The following is a 17846-nucleotide window of genomic DNA, read 5'->3' as shown; positions in this document are numbered from 1 at the left end:
TGAGTTTTAAAACACTTGCTGATACTTAATTTAGGGCTGACATCATGGACGAAGACAGGAATAGACCGGAGGGGGGTCAAATATCTTTCAGCAAATATATATATATATATATATATATATATATATATATATATATATATATATATATATATATATAATATTTTATATAAAATAATGAAAATACTAATTACAATAGTAATTTATCAAAAAATTACAAACATCAATCGATATCATAAGATAAATTAAACGTTTTTAAGATCCAAGATTACAAATATTGATCACTAACTTCACATGTCATTAAAGAACTTTCACGAATTTATAATAAAAATTGATATTTACGTTATTAATCCAAATTTTTTAGAAAATATTCTATTAATTATATTCTAAAAATCTGTTAAATTAGAATGAACTATATTACTAACCAAATGATAGTATCCAAGAATCACTGAAAGAGAATATGCTTTCAAATTTGTTGAAAATTAGAACAATAAAGTTGTGTCATGATAATAGTCATGTACTAAAAGAAAATTATGACAGATAATGACATGTTTGGATTCACGCACTCCACACAAAAACATATTGGAGTATCACAACAATGTCACAAAAATAAAGACAAGTGAAATAATAAAAAAGAATATGCGAAATTTAGTGTAAGAAAACAAATTATTATTTATTTACATAAACCGATGAAAATGTATGACATATTATACGAGTTTTTCTATAAAGAAGTCCAACTCAAACACTTCTAAAGATGAATATTAACAAAACCAATCATAAAGACATATTCACGCACCTCATAGAAACGTTACAAGTAATGGACGAGAATCGTGATACTTACAAAAAATATGTAACTAACAAATGAATAATGTAAGCATATTTTTCCTTTTTCTAAAAAATATATATACATTTTTCTTTTTGTGTCGATGCGTGGTGATTTTGACGTAAGTATTAAGTAATCGCCACGTTAGTTGTGGGTTTATCGTGTGCTACATATATATGAATTAACAATGCCATCACTCCAACCCTTATAAAAAGGAAGCCTCGCTAGTATCCCTCTTAACTCCAGTTTCAGACGCACACAGTCATAACTATAATACCATTAAACAGTTTTTTTTCTGTACTCAAAAGTTAATCTAGGAAATTGTTGCAACTCAACTTGCAGTTACTGAAGTGAGTAAGGTGAAAAATCTTTGCACGTGTAGGGTTCAGTGAGTGCCATGGCAAAAGACACCAAGTTCTTGATACCTTGTGTTGAGTTTGCCCCTGCCATGATTCCACACAAAAAGGTTTCGCATCCTCCTCACTTAGAAACCATTGCTTTTCAATTCTTCTTGTCCAGAACAATTTCACATCCAACTGAGAGTATTTGTAGTAAGTTGGAGAATTTTGGATATTGATGTTTATGCTAAGGCTTCAACTGTACGATTATCATATCATTAGATTCCCATCCCATGCCAAAGTTCAGAACCCTATTTTTGTAGTGATATTCAGTGCCTTCTGTAATTTTGCAATAGAGAATTTTGTACGTCTGCTTTTAATTTGCAGATTTGTGTAAGTGGTTTGAACCAAGTCCATCCATGAGTTTGGCTACTCTTTTGTTTTGCCTTCAAGTATCTCAGCACATTAGTAATTTTAATACATTTTAGTAAAAGACTCAAATTCGTAAGTGCTTTTAGTAATTTTAGGGCATACTAAAATCTTTTATTTGAAGAAAAGTATCTACCAAATTAAATTGTAATTATAGGTACACGATGATAGCATGAAACTCAAATTACTTGGACATCACTGAGTATATGTTGGGTTTATAGTTATTTCAATGTAAAAGGATTTTGAGAAAAAAGTAAGAATATGCTATATCATGATTATAATATGTATTTAAATTACTCGATAACAAATTTGACATTGAAATTAGCATCATGATGAGTCAATCAAATTGTTCTTCCTAAGAAGAATAAGATTCCAGTTTCGAATTATATGCAAATTGATTTGTTATATCAACTTGATAGTTTGAATTTTGAAATGATCATTTGATTTTGTAACAAGAAATTTGATTGAATTAGTTGATTCTAAATGAAATTTTTTAGGAATCTAAATTGCATAAATACGACTTTGATATCCGTAAAGATAATCCGACACTCAAAAAATTTCTCAAAAATTTGAATTACATTAACAATGATTGTAGTATCTACTTAGACAGTTTGACATTTAAGTCAATAAAAACATGTGTGTGCATGCGTGTATGTAATTTGGACTACAACCTTTGAGGCAAAGCCTAAGATTCCTTTGGACAATTATACTCTGTTTCAGTGTGAATTTGTAATAATCGTAGTATCAAAATTAACAACTTCATAGATGCTTTTGAATTTAAGAAAGATGACCAAGGATTGGGCTCACGCGCATTCGGTAACACAAACAAAGAAGTGTTTGGATGATGATATTGTGATCATAATAATAATTGGAATATGGGAGTGTGCAAAAGACAAGGAGCATAAATGGTGCAAATTGATGGCTGGCTTAGATATAAAATGAATATATATATATATATATATATATATATATATATATATATATATATATATATATATGGATAAAAAAAAGCAGATCAATTATATGTTTTTTTTATTCCACAGAGAGCCCGTGATACGAATCAATTAACAAAATTGGTGCAAGCCCAGAAGCTAGCTCAATGTCAACATACAATAAAGAGCACAAGGGGGCTATTACATCCTGCAATCCCGGTATTGTATCTTCCATTACATTCCGAAAATCTCATTATGAAATGCAATTGTATTGGGAGGTACAAGGATGCAATAGTGAGACCAAAGGAAACAAAAGCCGCACAAGGGACAACGGAAAAGAAGCTTTGATGCGCACAAAACTTTGGCCCACTATGAGTAAAATTGAAGCCCATCATTAGTGGCTCAGGGCTGTAATTAAATTGAGGCCCATGTTATTCTCATACCCTTTTCTCTTTATCCTAATCTTTTTTGTATTTTTTTTATAAAAATATATTTCATGAAAAACATGTTTGTATGATACGATATACCATATAAACTAGTTTTCGTTGCGTAGTAATTGAAGGTGAGGGGTGTCACTTCGAAATACATAAAAAAAAACCTATGTTCATTGTATATTGTATTACCATACCCAACAAAAACAAGTTTATATTATTAATAAAGTTGAAATGGGAGATATCTCTTTCCATAGTACACAAAGAAAACTTATTTCCATTATGTGTTGTGAAAGGAGTGAGGGTATTCTTTTACCATACACAATGAAAATAAATTTAATGTATTGTATTTTTTTTAAATAACACTATTGAAATTTGTTTTTCGACTCCCATTACCCCCAACATGATCTCTGTTAGCAACACATCTTGCAGCACCTCCTAGAAGACTAGGAGGAGCAAGGAAGGAGTCTCCACTTGCAGCTGGAACAACACCCACAAGTTACATGCTGATTAAAAACAAAAAAACACCCACGAGTTACACAAGGTGTGAGGAAGGGCTAGACGGGAAAAAAAAGTGAACAATGTTTAATTCTTTGCTATTCCACCCACTTGATCGAGAGACATTTAAACAGTAAGCCCCACAATTTTCTTTTGAAATCTTCCTTCCAATTCTAACCAACCAAACCACCCAAATAAACATATTTTCTCATCTCTTTCCTCCTCTTCTCTTCCTTTATCACTTATTTTACCCCAACCAAACAAGAGGTACAAGAAAGTAAGTTGGTGTTTTACTGTTACCTTAAAAATTGTGGCTTGTTATTATTTATCTTTTTGAAAAAAAATACTTATTTAATTTCTATAATTTTACAAATTTTATCTTTTAATTCTTATATTTAAAAATATTTTTTTTAGTCTTTTACAAATAACTTTAGTTCTTTTTTATTCTTGTCTCTATAAAATAATAAGAATTAAAAAGTAAAATTTGTGTAATAACATAAACCAAAAACGATTCAAAAGTATTTGTACATTATTACTAAAAACTAAAAAAAATAATGTTAAATTTAAAGACTAAAATTAAAATCATATAATTTTTCTTTCCTTTTTCCTTCTAGTCTACAACTTGTGAGTGGCGTAAATTATGGTTACAGCAGCCTTTAACTTGGGCCTAGACTAGGCCTTTTTCTTGTTCCAGGTCCTGTTCACACTGTTGAGTAGAAAGTAGGAATGATTTCTTTTTACACTTTCAATCATCACAAATCATCTTGTTTGGTGCCACATGTGCAACGCATGTCATATCCAAATGAATTGTCGGATCATGTTACCTTTAAAAGAGTTATACAAAAAATGATTCCTTTTATTTTCTACTAGTGAAAAAAAAAGCACTTCTATCTTTATTTTTAAAATATAATAAGAAAAGTAGTTAAAGAAAATAATAATAGTATTTTTTGTAGGAAGAGTAACAGGAGCTATAAGAGTTATACGTTGTGAAAAAAAAATAAAAACAATTAGAGTAAATTGCATTTATATTTCTATGTTTTTTTTTTCTCTATCCGATGTTTTTTTAATTAATTTTACTCTTTTTGTTAAACCAAACTTATCCTTTCTAATTATCCCCTCCCAATTACTCTCAGAAATTAGGGTTCCTGTTCACATATTCCTCTTCTTGTTCGCCATTAGGGTTCCTCTTCTTGTTGCGGTAGACGTTCCAGCGGCTGGAGGAGAGGACTTGTGGGAGAGCTTGACGCCGGAGCGGAGAATCTCCGAGAGACGGTCGAGTTGCGACTAGCGCGGTGCAGGAAGCTCGACGCCGGAGTACTTGATTTCCTCGATGGTGGGGAGGAGGTCGTGGATGTAGCTGATGAGCTGGTCGGCGCGCGGGAGATGTTTATCCGCATTTTCAGAAGCTTCGTCGCGATCTCCCCAGCAAAAAAATCGTTCAGGGCCATTATGTTGTAGATAACCCCACTTTCTCTGCTCTCACTCTTAGTGGCTATTTCGCTCTTCTTTCTTAAACCAACTTTTATTATCTCTGAGCTACTATACAAAAATTGTAGTATTATTTTTAGAGTCATTGTGTTTACTGAGATAACTTTCTCTGTTTATTTCGCTGTTCTTTCTTGCATCAACTTTTACAAGATTTTTTAAGCTTAATAAGTAATTTTGATTTTAAGTTCTATAGTAAAACTGATAAAATTTATTATATATGATAAAATTATTATTTTTTGTAAAAATTGTTTTAAAGTCTAATGTAAAGTTTTTTCTAATTAATTACACTAATAGTATATTAAAATTGTTGTCATCATTGATTTAGTTGAGGTAGTGAGTTCGTGAGTGGGTGAATGATTTAATCGATAGACTATTAATTGATCTAGTATATATTGAAAAATTTAAAATTATATATGTATCCATTATATATAAGTATATAACTAACATTGTTTGATTAAAAAAAATTTATTCATACTTCAAAATTTAAAATAACAATTGAAGTATTAAAGTTGATAACATAATTCCATAAATAATAATTAAATAACATAATTACACAAGTTTCAGGTTTTTTTGAAGCTTTTTTTTTTTGTTTTTTTATACGCAAAAGAGGTTTTAAAATTTGGTCTGGGTCATCAGGTTTATCCCAAATTGATCGGGTTTGTCTAGGTCTAATCGGATCATCCCGAGTCAGATACATGACCGATCAAATAACCAAATTGACCTGATTATATATGCTACCAGGTCTCGGTTCGACCAGTCCGAACGGTCGGATCGGACAAGATTTTAAAACTATGCTTTTATTATATAATTGTCAATGTCATCATTGTCATTGTCTTTATTGCATTCGAGAATTTACTATAATCCTAATGCTCTTTCCTATCATCGTTCAAAATGGTGAAATCCTAAAGAGAAAGTTGTCCATTTTGTTGAAAATGGTTATTATATCTACTAATTGTGTTGGTTATTCTATCTCGCTATTTACTGTTTAAAATATTTTTCATGTTGAAAATGATGACATGTCTTTTATGAAATTAATAGAAAAGAGATGGGAGTATTTTAGATATAATATTTCATTAAAAATCAAGTGAGTAACATGTGCTTACTTTCTATTAAATTATTAAGCAGTGTTTAGGAAGAAAGGAGTTTGAGTGTAATGTGAGCTAAACAATTAAATGATTTTTATAAGGTGCAAAAAAGGAGTGTGTCACATGCAATTTGAAAGAAAAAAAAAACGCAGGAGGTACGAGCATAATTTACTTAAACAGTTATATATAAAAAGATAATTTAGAAATAAAAAATATATACACCAAAAGGAGTAATTTTCTTTATTAATAATTATATATACTTAATAACATTTTCTTTTAATACCTATGTATATCATTTTTAATCCCATGTAATCCATAAATAAACCTTTTTAGTCCTTATAATATGGACTAAAAAGAATTAAAAATAATGTGTAAAAATTTAAGGAGATTTTTTTAATTGAAAGTAATGTTTTTAAGTATAAAAACTAAGCACAAAAACTTGTATAAATATAAGATCAAATGAGTAATAAAATTTAGTTTTTATTATATATTTCTTTTCTTTTTTATTGAAAGAAGACTAAAAGCTAATTAAAAAAAATAGAAAAATGAAAGAAGAAATGACATCATCAAAATTATGAAAAAAGGAAGATATAGACAATCCATGTTATGCAAACAAATCAAAAACTTGGTTGGTCTCTGGCATCCCATGCATCCATTGGATATCTGCCTCACATCATGCATGAATCTTTTTAATTAGCTAGGCTGTCACAAGGATGTGAAAAACGGCACCCCTTTATCAACAGGTTCACCGGATTTAGAGAGTCCGAATATTATCATATTTCTCATATATTACTATATAAGATAAACTAATAGTGTCATTAAAGGCGCCAATTAGTTGTTAAATTTATGTTTTTAATGCTTTAACTTGGATTTTGACGCTTACAGATACAACAAATTTATGTAAAGAGTACATTCTTCAGTAAAATCACACTAAAAATGAATTGTCTCTGTTTATGTCAGAGTTGGAGACATATATGCACATGCACTAGTCCTCTAGAAAAGAACTAATAAATACGTGATGTTTTGCAATGTACACTTTGTATGGCCCATGAAAGAAGAAATGATGTTAGCTGGCAATGCATGAGCGAGACAACGAAAAGGAGATAAAAGTAAATAGAAGTAAATATGTTTTTAATTATTATAAGTTAACGTTTTTTATTTTTTCTGTTGTAAGTTTATTTTTTTAATTTTAGTTTTTCAAGTTAATGTTTTTCTAATTTTGATTCCGGTAAGATATGTTGTTTTTTTAGTCCATGTAATTTTTTATTTTTTCAATTTGGTTTTTGTAAAATTTTAATTTTTTTATTTATACTTTACATAAATTTACTTTTATAGGATTAAATTGAAAAAATGTAAACTTACTTATACTACAAATAAACAAAATATCTTATAAAGGTTAAAATTAAAAATATACAAACTCACAAGATTAAAATTTAAAAAATAAACTTGTTATGATTAAAAGTGAAAAAACACTCATTTACAAGACAAAAATATATGCAAGCATATGATAGTATATAGGACGAGAGTATGCATAAAAGGAGATGCATAATTAACTTGAGAACTCTTGGTCAAACTCCAAACTAAATTTTACAATCAATGCACCAACTACAACTACAGCTAATGCCGTGCAAATTATATTACTACAAAAAAATATCAATGTTAAAACTATCTTCATTAGTTTGCGTAATTTTTGTCTAACAAATTAAATAATAAACTATTAATACATATATTGAAGATTTATATTAGAAACATAATATATTAAACTAATATTTGAAATATTAATAATATATATTAACATTCTATACCAATATAATAATTTGTAAATATAATGTCATATAATTAGTAAGAACCCATAATATCTATTCTAACATAAACTAATTCAGCACTAAATTATCAGTAAATGGTGTTATTTTTGTAATATTTATTTTATACAGCATAAAATGTTTATACACTTTACAGATTTCTTTACACGTAACATTTCTCTTTTTCTATCTTATTAGATGCACTAAATGAGCTGTAAATATTAGAAAAAATTAATCAGTGTAAAGTATTGTAAGAAACATTTCGAAGGGCACTTCACAAGAAGTTGAAGTAGATGTAAAGTTAAAAAGAACATTTGACGTTTGATGCTGAGATTATTATTGATACATGATATTGGGCATGCAGAGAGAGTGGCCATTGTGGTGGGGCAAGGGAATCGCAGAGGAAAAGATGAAATGATGAGACGTATGTGAGCTGGATAATCAGGCTGTACAGAAGTTTTGTTCTTTGTTGGAGCATTTCTGTCATTATTCACATTCATCATCCCATCCCATGCATGCATTTCGTTGGTTCTTTCTTTCTCTCTCTCTTCATGTCCATGTATGGGTGCATGTGGGTGCCACCACAATCATCAACCATCAACCATGTGACTTCGAGCTTAAAGGAAAAGAGAAAAATAGAAATTATAGATTCGAAATTTGAAATTTTCTCATTAACGAATTAACAACTAATATTTGATCAAAAAAAATTGTGACTACACGCTCACACACTTATCTGTGTGGTGTTCACACGTGTTGTCTCTGTGTGGTGTTCACACGTGTTGTCTCGAACATGTGTTGGGGAGGGAGTACCGTATCCTTCTTTTTCCCATGCAGATGACTTTGCTTCTGTTCTTCAATTTCCTGTTGTTTCTATTCTAAACAAAGCAAAATCGCACATGTATGTTTTAAAATTAATTATGATTGTTATTCATAGGAGATCAATCATACTTATGTATACTTTTCTCTGTAACATTTTAGGTAATCGTCATTATATTGTCGTACGTTGAAGAAATATTAAATTCAAATCTCCCAGAGTTTGTGTTTGTTAGGGGAATAGTGTAAGCAGTGCTATTTTTAAATTTTTAATCTCGCGGTTAACCAACAAATCGTCGAATCACTATTTTTTTTATCATGTTTTTTTTTTTTTTTTACAAATTAACATGATTGCCTAATGCATTTTGTTCATTATTGTTTTTCTTATAGTCATAAATCATGTCAAATCTTATATTTATTTTATAAATTATAAGCATAGAATATGAACATTCTCCATTTTTTTCATGGTTCTCGTAATGAAGAGATATTTAAATTAAAGCTTCTTAATTGACATTTAATTAATCTTCCAACATTTCAATTAATAACTGATAATGCATTTTTTATTTTACACACGATTAGAGAATCAATCTTATTCAAAATGTTAAAATGAATCAACTATATGTTTTTATACTGAAAAATAAACTATATTATATATCTTCTTTTATATATTAATGATATATCAATGTTAACGCTAGAGAACGCAATCTATGAGGAGTCCTAAAGTTGGAAAAGACTCAAAAATCGTCAACCATGATCCCAAGGTATTGCCTTGATGAAAAAAGCAAAAGGTATTGCCTTGAAGAAAAACGCAAAAGAGACAAGTTAATTGCATATAAATTATGAATTTTACTAAGGCTTTGTTCGATTCTATTATTCTATTCATTTAGGAAGGTCAATACCAGTTATCTGTCTAAAAGTGAAAGGAAATGTGAAGGACGGAATGCTTTAATATATAAAATGATAAAATTTTCTTTGGTTTTTTACAATTTTTTTTTCTTAGAAATATTTATGTCATTTTAATACATGTTATTTTTTTCCTACACAACTAAATAAGAGACACAAATTATAAATCTTTTTTACCTACTTTTTTTTACCAAACAATCTAATTTTTATATTATTTTTCTACTGCCTTTCTTTTCTTCATTCGTCTTATATCTTCCTTTTATTTTCTTTCTTAAACAAACAGAAGCAAAATTTATTTAGATTTATATCTCTAAATTGTTCCAACAAAAACAAGACGTTTTAATTAAATTAATAGGGAAAGTTAAAAATTAAAACTTTTTAACCAAGTGCACCTGACCTGACAGAACTTTCTTATAGTTAGATTTGGATATTTAATGTTTAATAATGTTAAAGGTGGCGTCATCTAATCGTCTCACATTCTCACCTATCCTTCTCCCATAACTACCTTGTTGTACTTTCAATTTTGTTTTACAGGACTAGCAGTTCAGATTTCAGAAGTAGGTGGGGGCGAAGAATGTATTTGTGAATCTTCATGGTCATGCGTGATGCAACAACGGACATACCATGAGCTAGAAATTGACAAGACCAAAACAAAAACAGAAAGGGAATAAGAGCAATTATTGCGTCAATACAACTAATAATTATATTGTTCATATGCATAATTAAATATAAAATTAAGGTAATATTAATAAAAAAATAAATCATCTTTTCAATTATTGTCTCAATTATACATCTTAAATCTTTAGTGATTATCTATATATCTGTTTATTTTAAAATTATATACTATCAATTGTGAAAAATTAATTTCAGATGATTAAATATAATTGAGATATATGCGCGTTTAAAATAATTTTAATTATAAATTTACACTTTATTATTTGAAAAAAAAAACTTAAATTCAATTTTGATCATTTTATTTTTTAAAATTCATAATTTTAATCTCTTATTTTAAAATAGAAAAATTTAATCCTCTTATTTTTTAAAATCCACAATTTTAATCTCTTATTTTTAGACATTCAGTTTTCTACTTTTTTAAAATATATAATTTTGGTCAATCTTCCTCACTAAAAGTGTTGTCTTTTAAAAGATTAATATTGACTATGATTTATATTAAATAAATTATCTTGTGTCATATTAAATTAATTTTTTTATCGATTAATGTTTTTTGAATTTAATTGTAGGATGTACCAAAATTGCGGATTTCACAAAATTAAAAGATAAAATGTTTCTATTTTAAATAGTTAGGTTATTTATAAGATAAGTAGCGATGAGGTTTATTTTAGTTTCTATTTGTACATAAAACTTTGATAATTTTTTATGTAGTACAGAATTTAATTTAAATAAGATTTGATAATTACATAAAACTTAATTAATTGCTATGATATTACCATTTTTAACATTATGTATAATTAAAATATATAATTAACTTAAGAGGTATAAAATTAAATTAATGCATATTTTACAATACATTTTAAAAATAAATAATATTAATATATAGGTTAAATTAGTATTTTACTCTTTTAATTTATTATTTAAGATTAATTTGATCTTCTAATTTTTTTATTATTTAATTAATATTCTAATTTTTAAAATTGATTCTTTTTTTAAAAAAAGTATATATTTTATGACGGTTTAAATTCAATTAAGTGGAGGTTTTGAACTGTCATAAAATATGATTTTTTATAATTTACATTGAATAAATAAATTGAATTAATTTAAAAAATTAGAGGAATAAATTGAAAAAAATAAAAAAAAATCAAATTAAACCTAAATAATAAATTAGATGAAGAAAATACTAATTTAATCTAATATAAATATACTATTATGTTACATATAATATTATTTATGAAAGTTTATCATAAGAAATTTTCTAGTCAATATAGGGTAGAACGCTAATCCAGTAAGTAATTAGTACTAAATCACATTCTTTAATCTTTTGGGTGAATACCAAGATAAGTAATGGGTGGGGGTGGGGTGTTACCGTTCCCAGATCATCAATGCATGTTTACTAAAGGATATATATATATATATTTAAATGGGAACATAAACATGCACTTGAATTTTAGGCAGAATGCCAACTAAATTGATAATTATCAAATCATATCTACTATCCCAGAATATTTGGAGTAATCATTGATGATGTCCAAAGTCTCTTTCTTTCCTTAAATTTAACTAAATCTATTTCCTAAATCTAGCTATCTCAATTAAAAGCATTTCTCTTGTAAGAAAACCTTAGATAATTGGTAAAAGACATAACAAATTGAATATTAGGATTGATTATTGATCTCCTTCAAAGTGGTCACCACTAAAATAAATATAATTTATTCTTATTAGATCTTTTGTTGTTCGACCTGTAAATGATCTTTTTATTTCTTAGCTGAACTCCTTCTTTAATGGTGAGATGAATATCTGACACTTAAGTAAGTAAGTGTACGTAAAAAATGAGTAATGGATGAATGTCACTTACTTGCTTCGGCTGCTCTTCTCCTATTAATAACTGATGACCATAATCGAGTTGTCAACGTCCATGTATAACATATTATCATGGTAGTCAGTTACACAAAGCCAACTTGCTGTGGATTCCATACAGTACATTAGAAAAAGAAATATATAAGATATTACTATTAAAGCCAATTGAATAACTCAAAATAAAATTAAACTGATATAAATTTCAAATTTCAAATCCATTAATAGCAAAGGGATGATAATTGGGCTAGTGGAGTGACAGAGAGAAACCGGAGCAGAGCAGAGAAGAGAAACAAAAGGTGGGGTCAGTGGAAATTATCATCATACAATTTCACTTAACCCTTCAAGCTCAAGACAGCACAGCAATCACATCGCATGTCCCTTATATATATACTTATTCATTGCCTCTGAACCTTATCAAAACACTTCTCAATCTCTCTCTCTCCAATGGCCAAAGACCTCGAAACGGAGATTCAAAGTGGGTTGCCTCACAAGGACTACCACGACCCACCCCCCGCCCCATTCTACGACCCCGCCGAGCTCCGAAAGTGGTCCTTCTTCCGAGCCCTCATCGCCGAGTTCGTCGCCACCCTCCTCTTCCTCTACGTCACCATCCTCACCGTCATCGGCTACAACCACCAGACAGCCACCGCCGCCGAGCCCTGCAGCGGCGTCGGCGTCCTCGGCATCGCTTGGGCCTTTGGAGGCATGATTTTTGTCCTCGTCTATTGCACCGCCGGCATATCAGGTATATCAACAAACTTTTCATACGTACAAATTTTCTGATTAATATAAAACTATTTTGCATTAACAGACTTACCACATATTTCTTTTCATAAAAAAATATTAGTAGTTAATAAAAATTCAAATGCACCATGGCTTCTATCTCCTTTCAAGTTAATTTTACAATTTTCGACAAATTTGTGGTATATAATAATTTGTGATTAGATGATACTATAAAATAAAATAAAAGGGCATGAGTATTGAGTATAAACTATTTTCAGGGGGACACATAAACCCGGCGGTGACGTTCGGGTTGTTTTTGGCGAGGAAGGTGTCGCTGACAAGAGCTGTTGGGTACATGGTGGCTCAGGTGTTGGGGGCCATAAGTGGGGTGGGGCTTGTGAAGGCTTTGCAGAAGAGCTACTACAACAGGTACAAAGGTGGCGTGAACATGCTCGCTGATGGTTACAGCAAAGGAACCGGTTTGGGCGCTGAGATTATTGGCACCTTTATTCTTGTCTACACCGTCTTCTCTGCTACCGATCCCAAGAGAGTAGCAAGAGACTCCCATGTTCCCGTATGCATATATTATATGTTCCCTTATCCTCTGCAAATTCATTCTTTTCTACTTTAAATTTCTTCTTACACTCCCAAATTTAATTAATTGCATCTGAATAAATAAATAAATAAATACAAAGACCACTAGCTACCACTACTATTAATACTTTTTATTATATGCAGGTGTTGGCACCACTTCCAATTGGGTTTGCGGTGTTCATGGTTCACTTGGCCACCATCCCTATCACCGGCACTGGCATCAACCCAGCTAGAAGCCTTGGGCCTGCTGTCATATTCAACAACGAGAAGGCTTGGGATGACCAGGTATCTACATAAATATACATATGCATGCATATATTTTCCTTGTTCTCTCTTGTTCATTTTCATATTAATATTTTAGTTAACTTATGTACAAGAAAAATAAAAATTAAAGACCAAATAATTTGTATGTACTACTAGTCTACTAGACTACTGCTGCTGCCGTCCCGACATACAAGAGAGATCATAAATTCATCATATTAATTTCTTATTTATTAACTTTTTGTAAAGTAATTAAAAATACTTTAATAAAAAAGAGTTAATATAAAAGAAAATTTGATTCTTATAAAAAGAACAAATAAATTTCAAAAGAGTCTGTTATATAACCGAATGAGGTCGATCATGGGGTACTATATATATTTTTAAAGAAAATTCTTACTAAAGTAAAAATAAATTAATGACGAAAAGTACTGTAAACTCTTTACTTAATTTAGTCACTAATTCTTCGATTTTAATTTGTAGTAGTTGTTGGTGTAGAGATTAATTAATTGGGCTCTGAAAATTGTTTTGAATTGGTTTAGTGGATCTTCTGGGTTGGACCCTTCATCGGTGCTGCTCTTGCTGCATTCTACCACCAGTCCGTGTTGAGGGCCCAAGCAGCAAAGGCTCTAGGGTCTTTCAGGAGCTCCTCAAACCTGTAATTCTGGCCAAGCTATTTGAGCTACGAGAGACATGCTTCATTTAATTGTGTTCTTAATTAATTTGCTTATACATGGTGGATTGGAATAATCTGTATATCCTCGTCACTATGTTTATTTAATTTATGTTTACTATATTTGTGGTGACGTCCATCTCAACAGACATGCCCATGTTAATTTGTGTATGTATTTTTAAGTGTTACGTACATGTGCGTTAGTATCCTGTGGTCGTGGTTTTCGCGTTTTCTTGCCAATACCATGTCGTTTTATTACTTGATTTCTTTGTCAATTGTTATCGTGCGATGTTGAGATATGATAGGATCACGTGTAGTGAAGAGTTTATGAGAGCAAAATGGTTGTGCTATGTGTCTATTTAATCGTGTCGCATCTAATGGATTTATCTATTGGTGTGGTCACTGCGTTACTCCAAGATGGTCCCATGGTTGTTTAATTTTTCTCTGTTGTGAAATTGAAGAGGGGTGTGGTCCTATGCTGATATTTATGGGACTTAGCGTATCCCCTAGCTCAGGGATGATGATGTATATTTACTTGTTATGTGGGGGACCAAAGTCCATGGGAGAATGTGTGTTTATTATAGGGATAGGGTGGCGAAGGAGATTGAAACCAAAATGTGCAAAACTACAACTTGATGCTACGTTAAACTTTTCAAAATACTTGTCTTCATACGCAGGAATTAGAAAAAAAGAACAGTGATATTTAACGTATAAAACTTTCCCTAGCTAGCTGGATGTCTTATTTGTGGAAATTAAAGCTAGTTATAAATGATCAGCTTTCCGGTTTTGCATGAATAATTTCGGTATGACCAGATGTTAAAATGGATTAATCTGGCCTATCTTATCCACTACTTAAATATCCCAACTCAATTTGATCCACTTAAAATTGATTTAAGAAAAAAAAAAGTAACTTTATCTTGTCTGGTCTATCACGGATTGTGAGTTAAATGGTTTGACTCATGAATCCATCTAAAATTAAAAAAACATATATCTTTTAAAAAAAAATTAAATTTAAAAAAAATAGATTTAAATAAATTAGAAAAATATTAATTAAATTAAATTTTTTACTATTCACACGTCACAATGCATATATTATAAATAAAATACTTTAAGGTCTTTAGAACTTATTACAAAATACTAATATATTATTTTTTTAAATAGGTTAGGTGGATCAATTTGATCCATTAGGGTTGAATTCAGGTGAACCCAGATCATAAGTGGGTCAGGTTACGTTTTACAATCAATTATAAAAAATTTCTCTTTTGGACCCAACCCTACCAGATCTGTGGTGGACCAGGTTACCTCTTGGGTTTGAACCCATTTTTACCGCTATAGGTATGGGTTTCATCAATTTCCAAACCAACCATGCAAAGCCTGATGTCATTTTTTTAGAGCTGCAAAGACTTATTATGTCTTAAATGAATGGAAAGAAAGAGGGAGAGAAAGAAAAGTAAGAACTATGGGTGGCAAAATTCAGCAAATTGTGAAATGGGTGATCAAAAGTGTAATCAAGCTTTTTAATTTTCTTACTATTAAACATGCTTTTTAAATAATAATGATATTCATATCTTTGTACAGTATTAATATTTATATATATTTTTATTTTTTCTTATCATATCACACTATCTTTCATATCTTTTTTACTTCCTAAACTAAAAATAAATAAAGGGTTAATTAATTGTTGGTCTTCCTCCTTAAATTAATCCATTACACAAGAGAGAAAGAAATGGGCACCAAAAGATGAAAAATGAACACCAACTCACCTTGAAAAGAGAGGGAGGGAGGGAGGGGGACACATTGTCTTGCCCCACTAAAGCTTCATATCGTGCCCCTTTTTGCCATTATTTAAGATGGAGTTATAGTACAAAGGGATAAGTATCTGCAATGGACAAAATATTTGTTTCGTGGACTAGGACCATTAGCTTTCGATTAAAACAAAACGTTTCCGTCATGCAACTTGTGGTGTCTCTAACGAAGATTGCCATGCAACTATTTGTTGGAAGTTTATTACAGCTTGACAGCGTGTGAACATGTCCTTTTACATTTTCAATCGAGCTAAACGATTTTGGTCACATGCCACGAGGACAATATTTAATAATAATGATTGTATATATTATTTGCCTAACCTTTTTTATATTGCACACTATTAATACATTTTGATATTAAAATCTGTATAAATATAATTTTTTCTTTCTATTCTCTTAGTTATTAAAAAGTTTATACGATCTTATACAAATGAAATTTCTCTTCTTAAGACAGTTGGGTAGTGATTAGTGAAGGTTCTCGAGCGTGAACCCACGTAGCATTGAGCTTACTTACTCATCAAAGATGATGGATGAGTTGCAACTCCTTTCCACCGTAAAAATTCGCTGTCCACAAAAAAAGAGTTAAAAAAAAATATTGGGTAACACATGCATTGATGCACGTGGTTACTGACATAAAAAAATTATGTAGTTTAAGAGTGGACAAACTAAAATTTTGTCATTTGGCTTGAGACAACAAAACTTTGGATAAGAAAGACACGAAATGATCAGAAACAGGGATGTGATTAATTATTGTGCGGATCAAGTTATTCTTATTCTTTAAGAACAATTTCTCAAAAGTGAATTTGAAGCTGCTACTGTCTCTGTGAAATTGATTCTGATGATGACCACAATGGCAGGGATGACACTTGTCACGAAAGAAGCCGAGTGCCCTGCTACTCATTCCACCTTCTCCGTTCTCAATTTTTTTATCAGTTTGATTTTTTTTTTGAAAAAATATATAAAACAAAAACCAACAATGCAAAATAAAAACCATCATATACATGTGTCTTTGAGTTTTAGTTTGATAAGTAGACTTTGTTTCCAGTTTTAATTTTAATAGCCAACATATTTTACTTCAATATAAAATTAAAAAAACCCTTTGTCTTTTGAGTTTTAATTTGCATTTACCAATACAAAATAAACAAGAAAAAACATTTTATCGGATTGAAATCTTCACACAAATAACTGCATTAAATTTTAATAAACATTTTATTTCAATATTTTAAAAGTCAAAAGTATCACTAGTTAGTCTTTTAGAAATTAAAAGTTTGTCCAAATGATCCCTAATGGTTGGTACAAGTTTTGCTTCAAGGTATCGAGCAAACTTTTAAATATTTTTAGGAATATGGATTTAAAAATATCACAAGTTTGGTTCAAGTTTTGTCAAAACATTTCCATGAACGTGAAATACTCACAATTATGTTGCTTCTTGTTCATCGAGAAGAATGGATACATTGAATTTCCATCTAAATGAAAGTTATTTTTTACAATAATTATTTATTCTCACTTTATTTTTTCAAATTTTATTTTTTAATTAGATAAATTTTTCCCTGAAATTACTATTGTCAAACAAACATGTTCATGAGAATAATATTTCAAGACATAATATTCATGGGAATGTGATTCCCTACAATAAAATTTCATACCTTGAAACAATGCTTTCTACTATCAATTTCATACCTTGAAACAATGCTTTCTACTATCAAGCACATGCTTCAACTGATA

The 17846-nt window shown here is 29.9% G+C and overlaps 1 protein-coding gene across 1 annotated transcript; it reads left to right on the top strand.

Annotated features, from left to right (window-relative positions):
- The first annotated feature begins 12240 nt into the window (after positions 1 to 12240).
- Positions 12241 to 14510, top strand: PIP2-8 (aquaporin PIP2-8). Its single transcript, XM_003554328.4, has 4 exons — positions 12241 to 12813; positions 13070 to 13365; positions 13530 to 13670; positions 14186 to 14510. Exons 1-4 carry the CDS (start codon positions 12513 to 12515, stop codon positions 14303 to 14305), a joined length of 858 nt encoding a protein of 285 aa, XP_003554376.1. The 5' UTR covers positions 12241 to 12512; the 3' UTR covers positions 14306 to 14510.
- The last annotated feature ends 3336 nt before the right edge of the window (positions 14511 to 17846 follow it).

Source organism: Glycine max, chromosome 19 (assembly GCF_000004515.6).
Source record: "Glycine max cultivar Williams 82 chromosome 19, Glycine_max_v4.0, whole genome shotgun sequence".
NCBI lineage: Eukaryota > Viridiplantae > Streptophyta > Magnoliopsida > Fabales > Fabaceae > Glycine > Glycine max.
Note: the sequence above shows the minus strand (reverse complement) of the source record. Positions and strands in the feature narration are given on the sequence as shown.

What these genes read in the sequence shown, in the direction of transcription:
- PIP2-8 (XM_003554328.4), top strand. Translation starts at nt 12,513, where the DNA reads ATGGCCAAAGACCTCGAAACGGAGATTCAAAGTGGGTTGCCTCACAAG. An exon ending in TTGCACCGCCGGCATATCAG is followed by an intron (nt 12,814 to 13,069) that starts GTATATCAACAA and finishes AACTATTTTCAG; the next exon opens with GGGGACACATAAACCCGGCG. An exon ending in AGAAGGCTTGGGATGACCAG is followed by an intron (nt 13,671 to 14,185) that starts GTATCTACATAA and finishes GAATTGGTTTAG; the next exon opens with TGGATCTTCTGGGTTGGACC.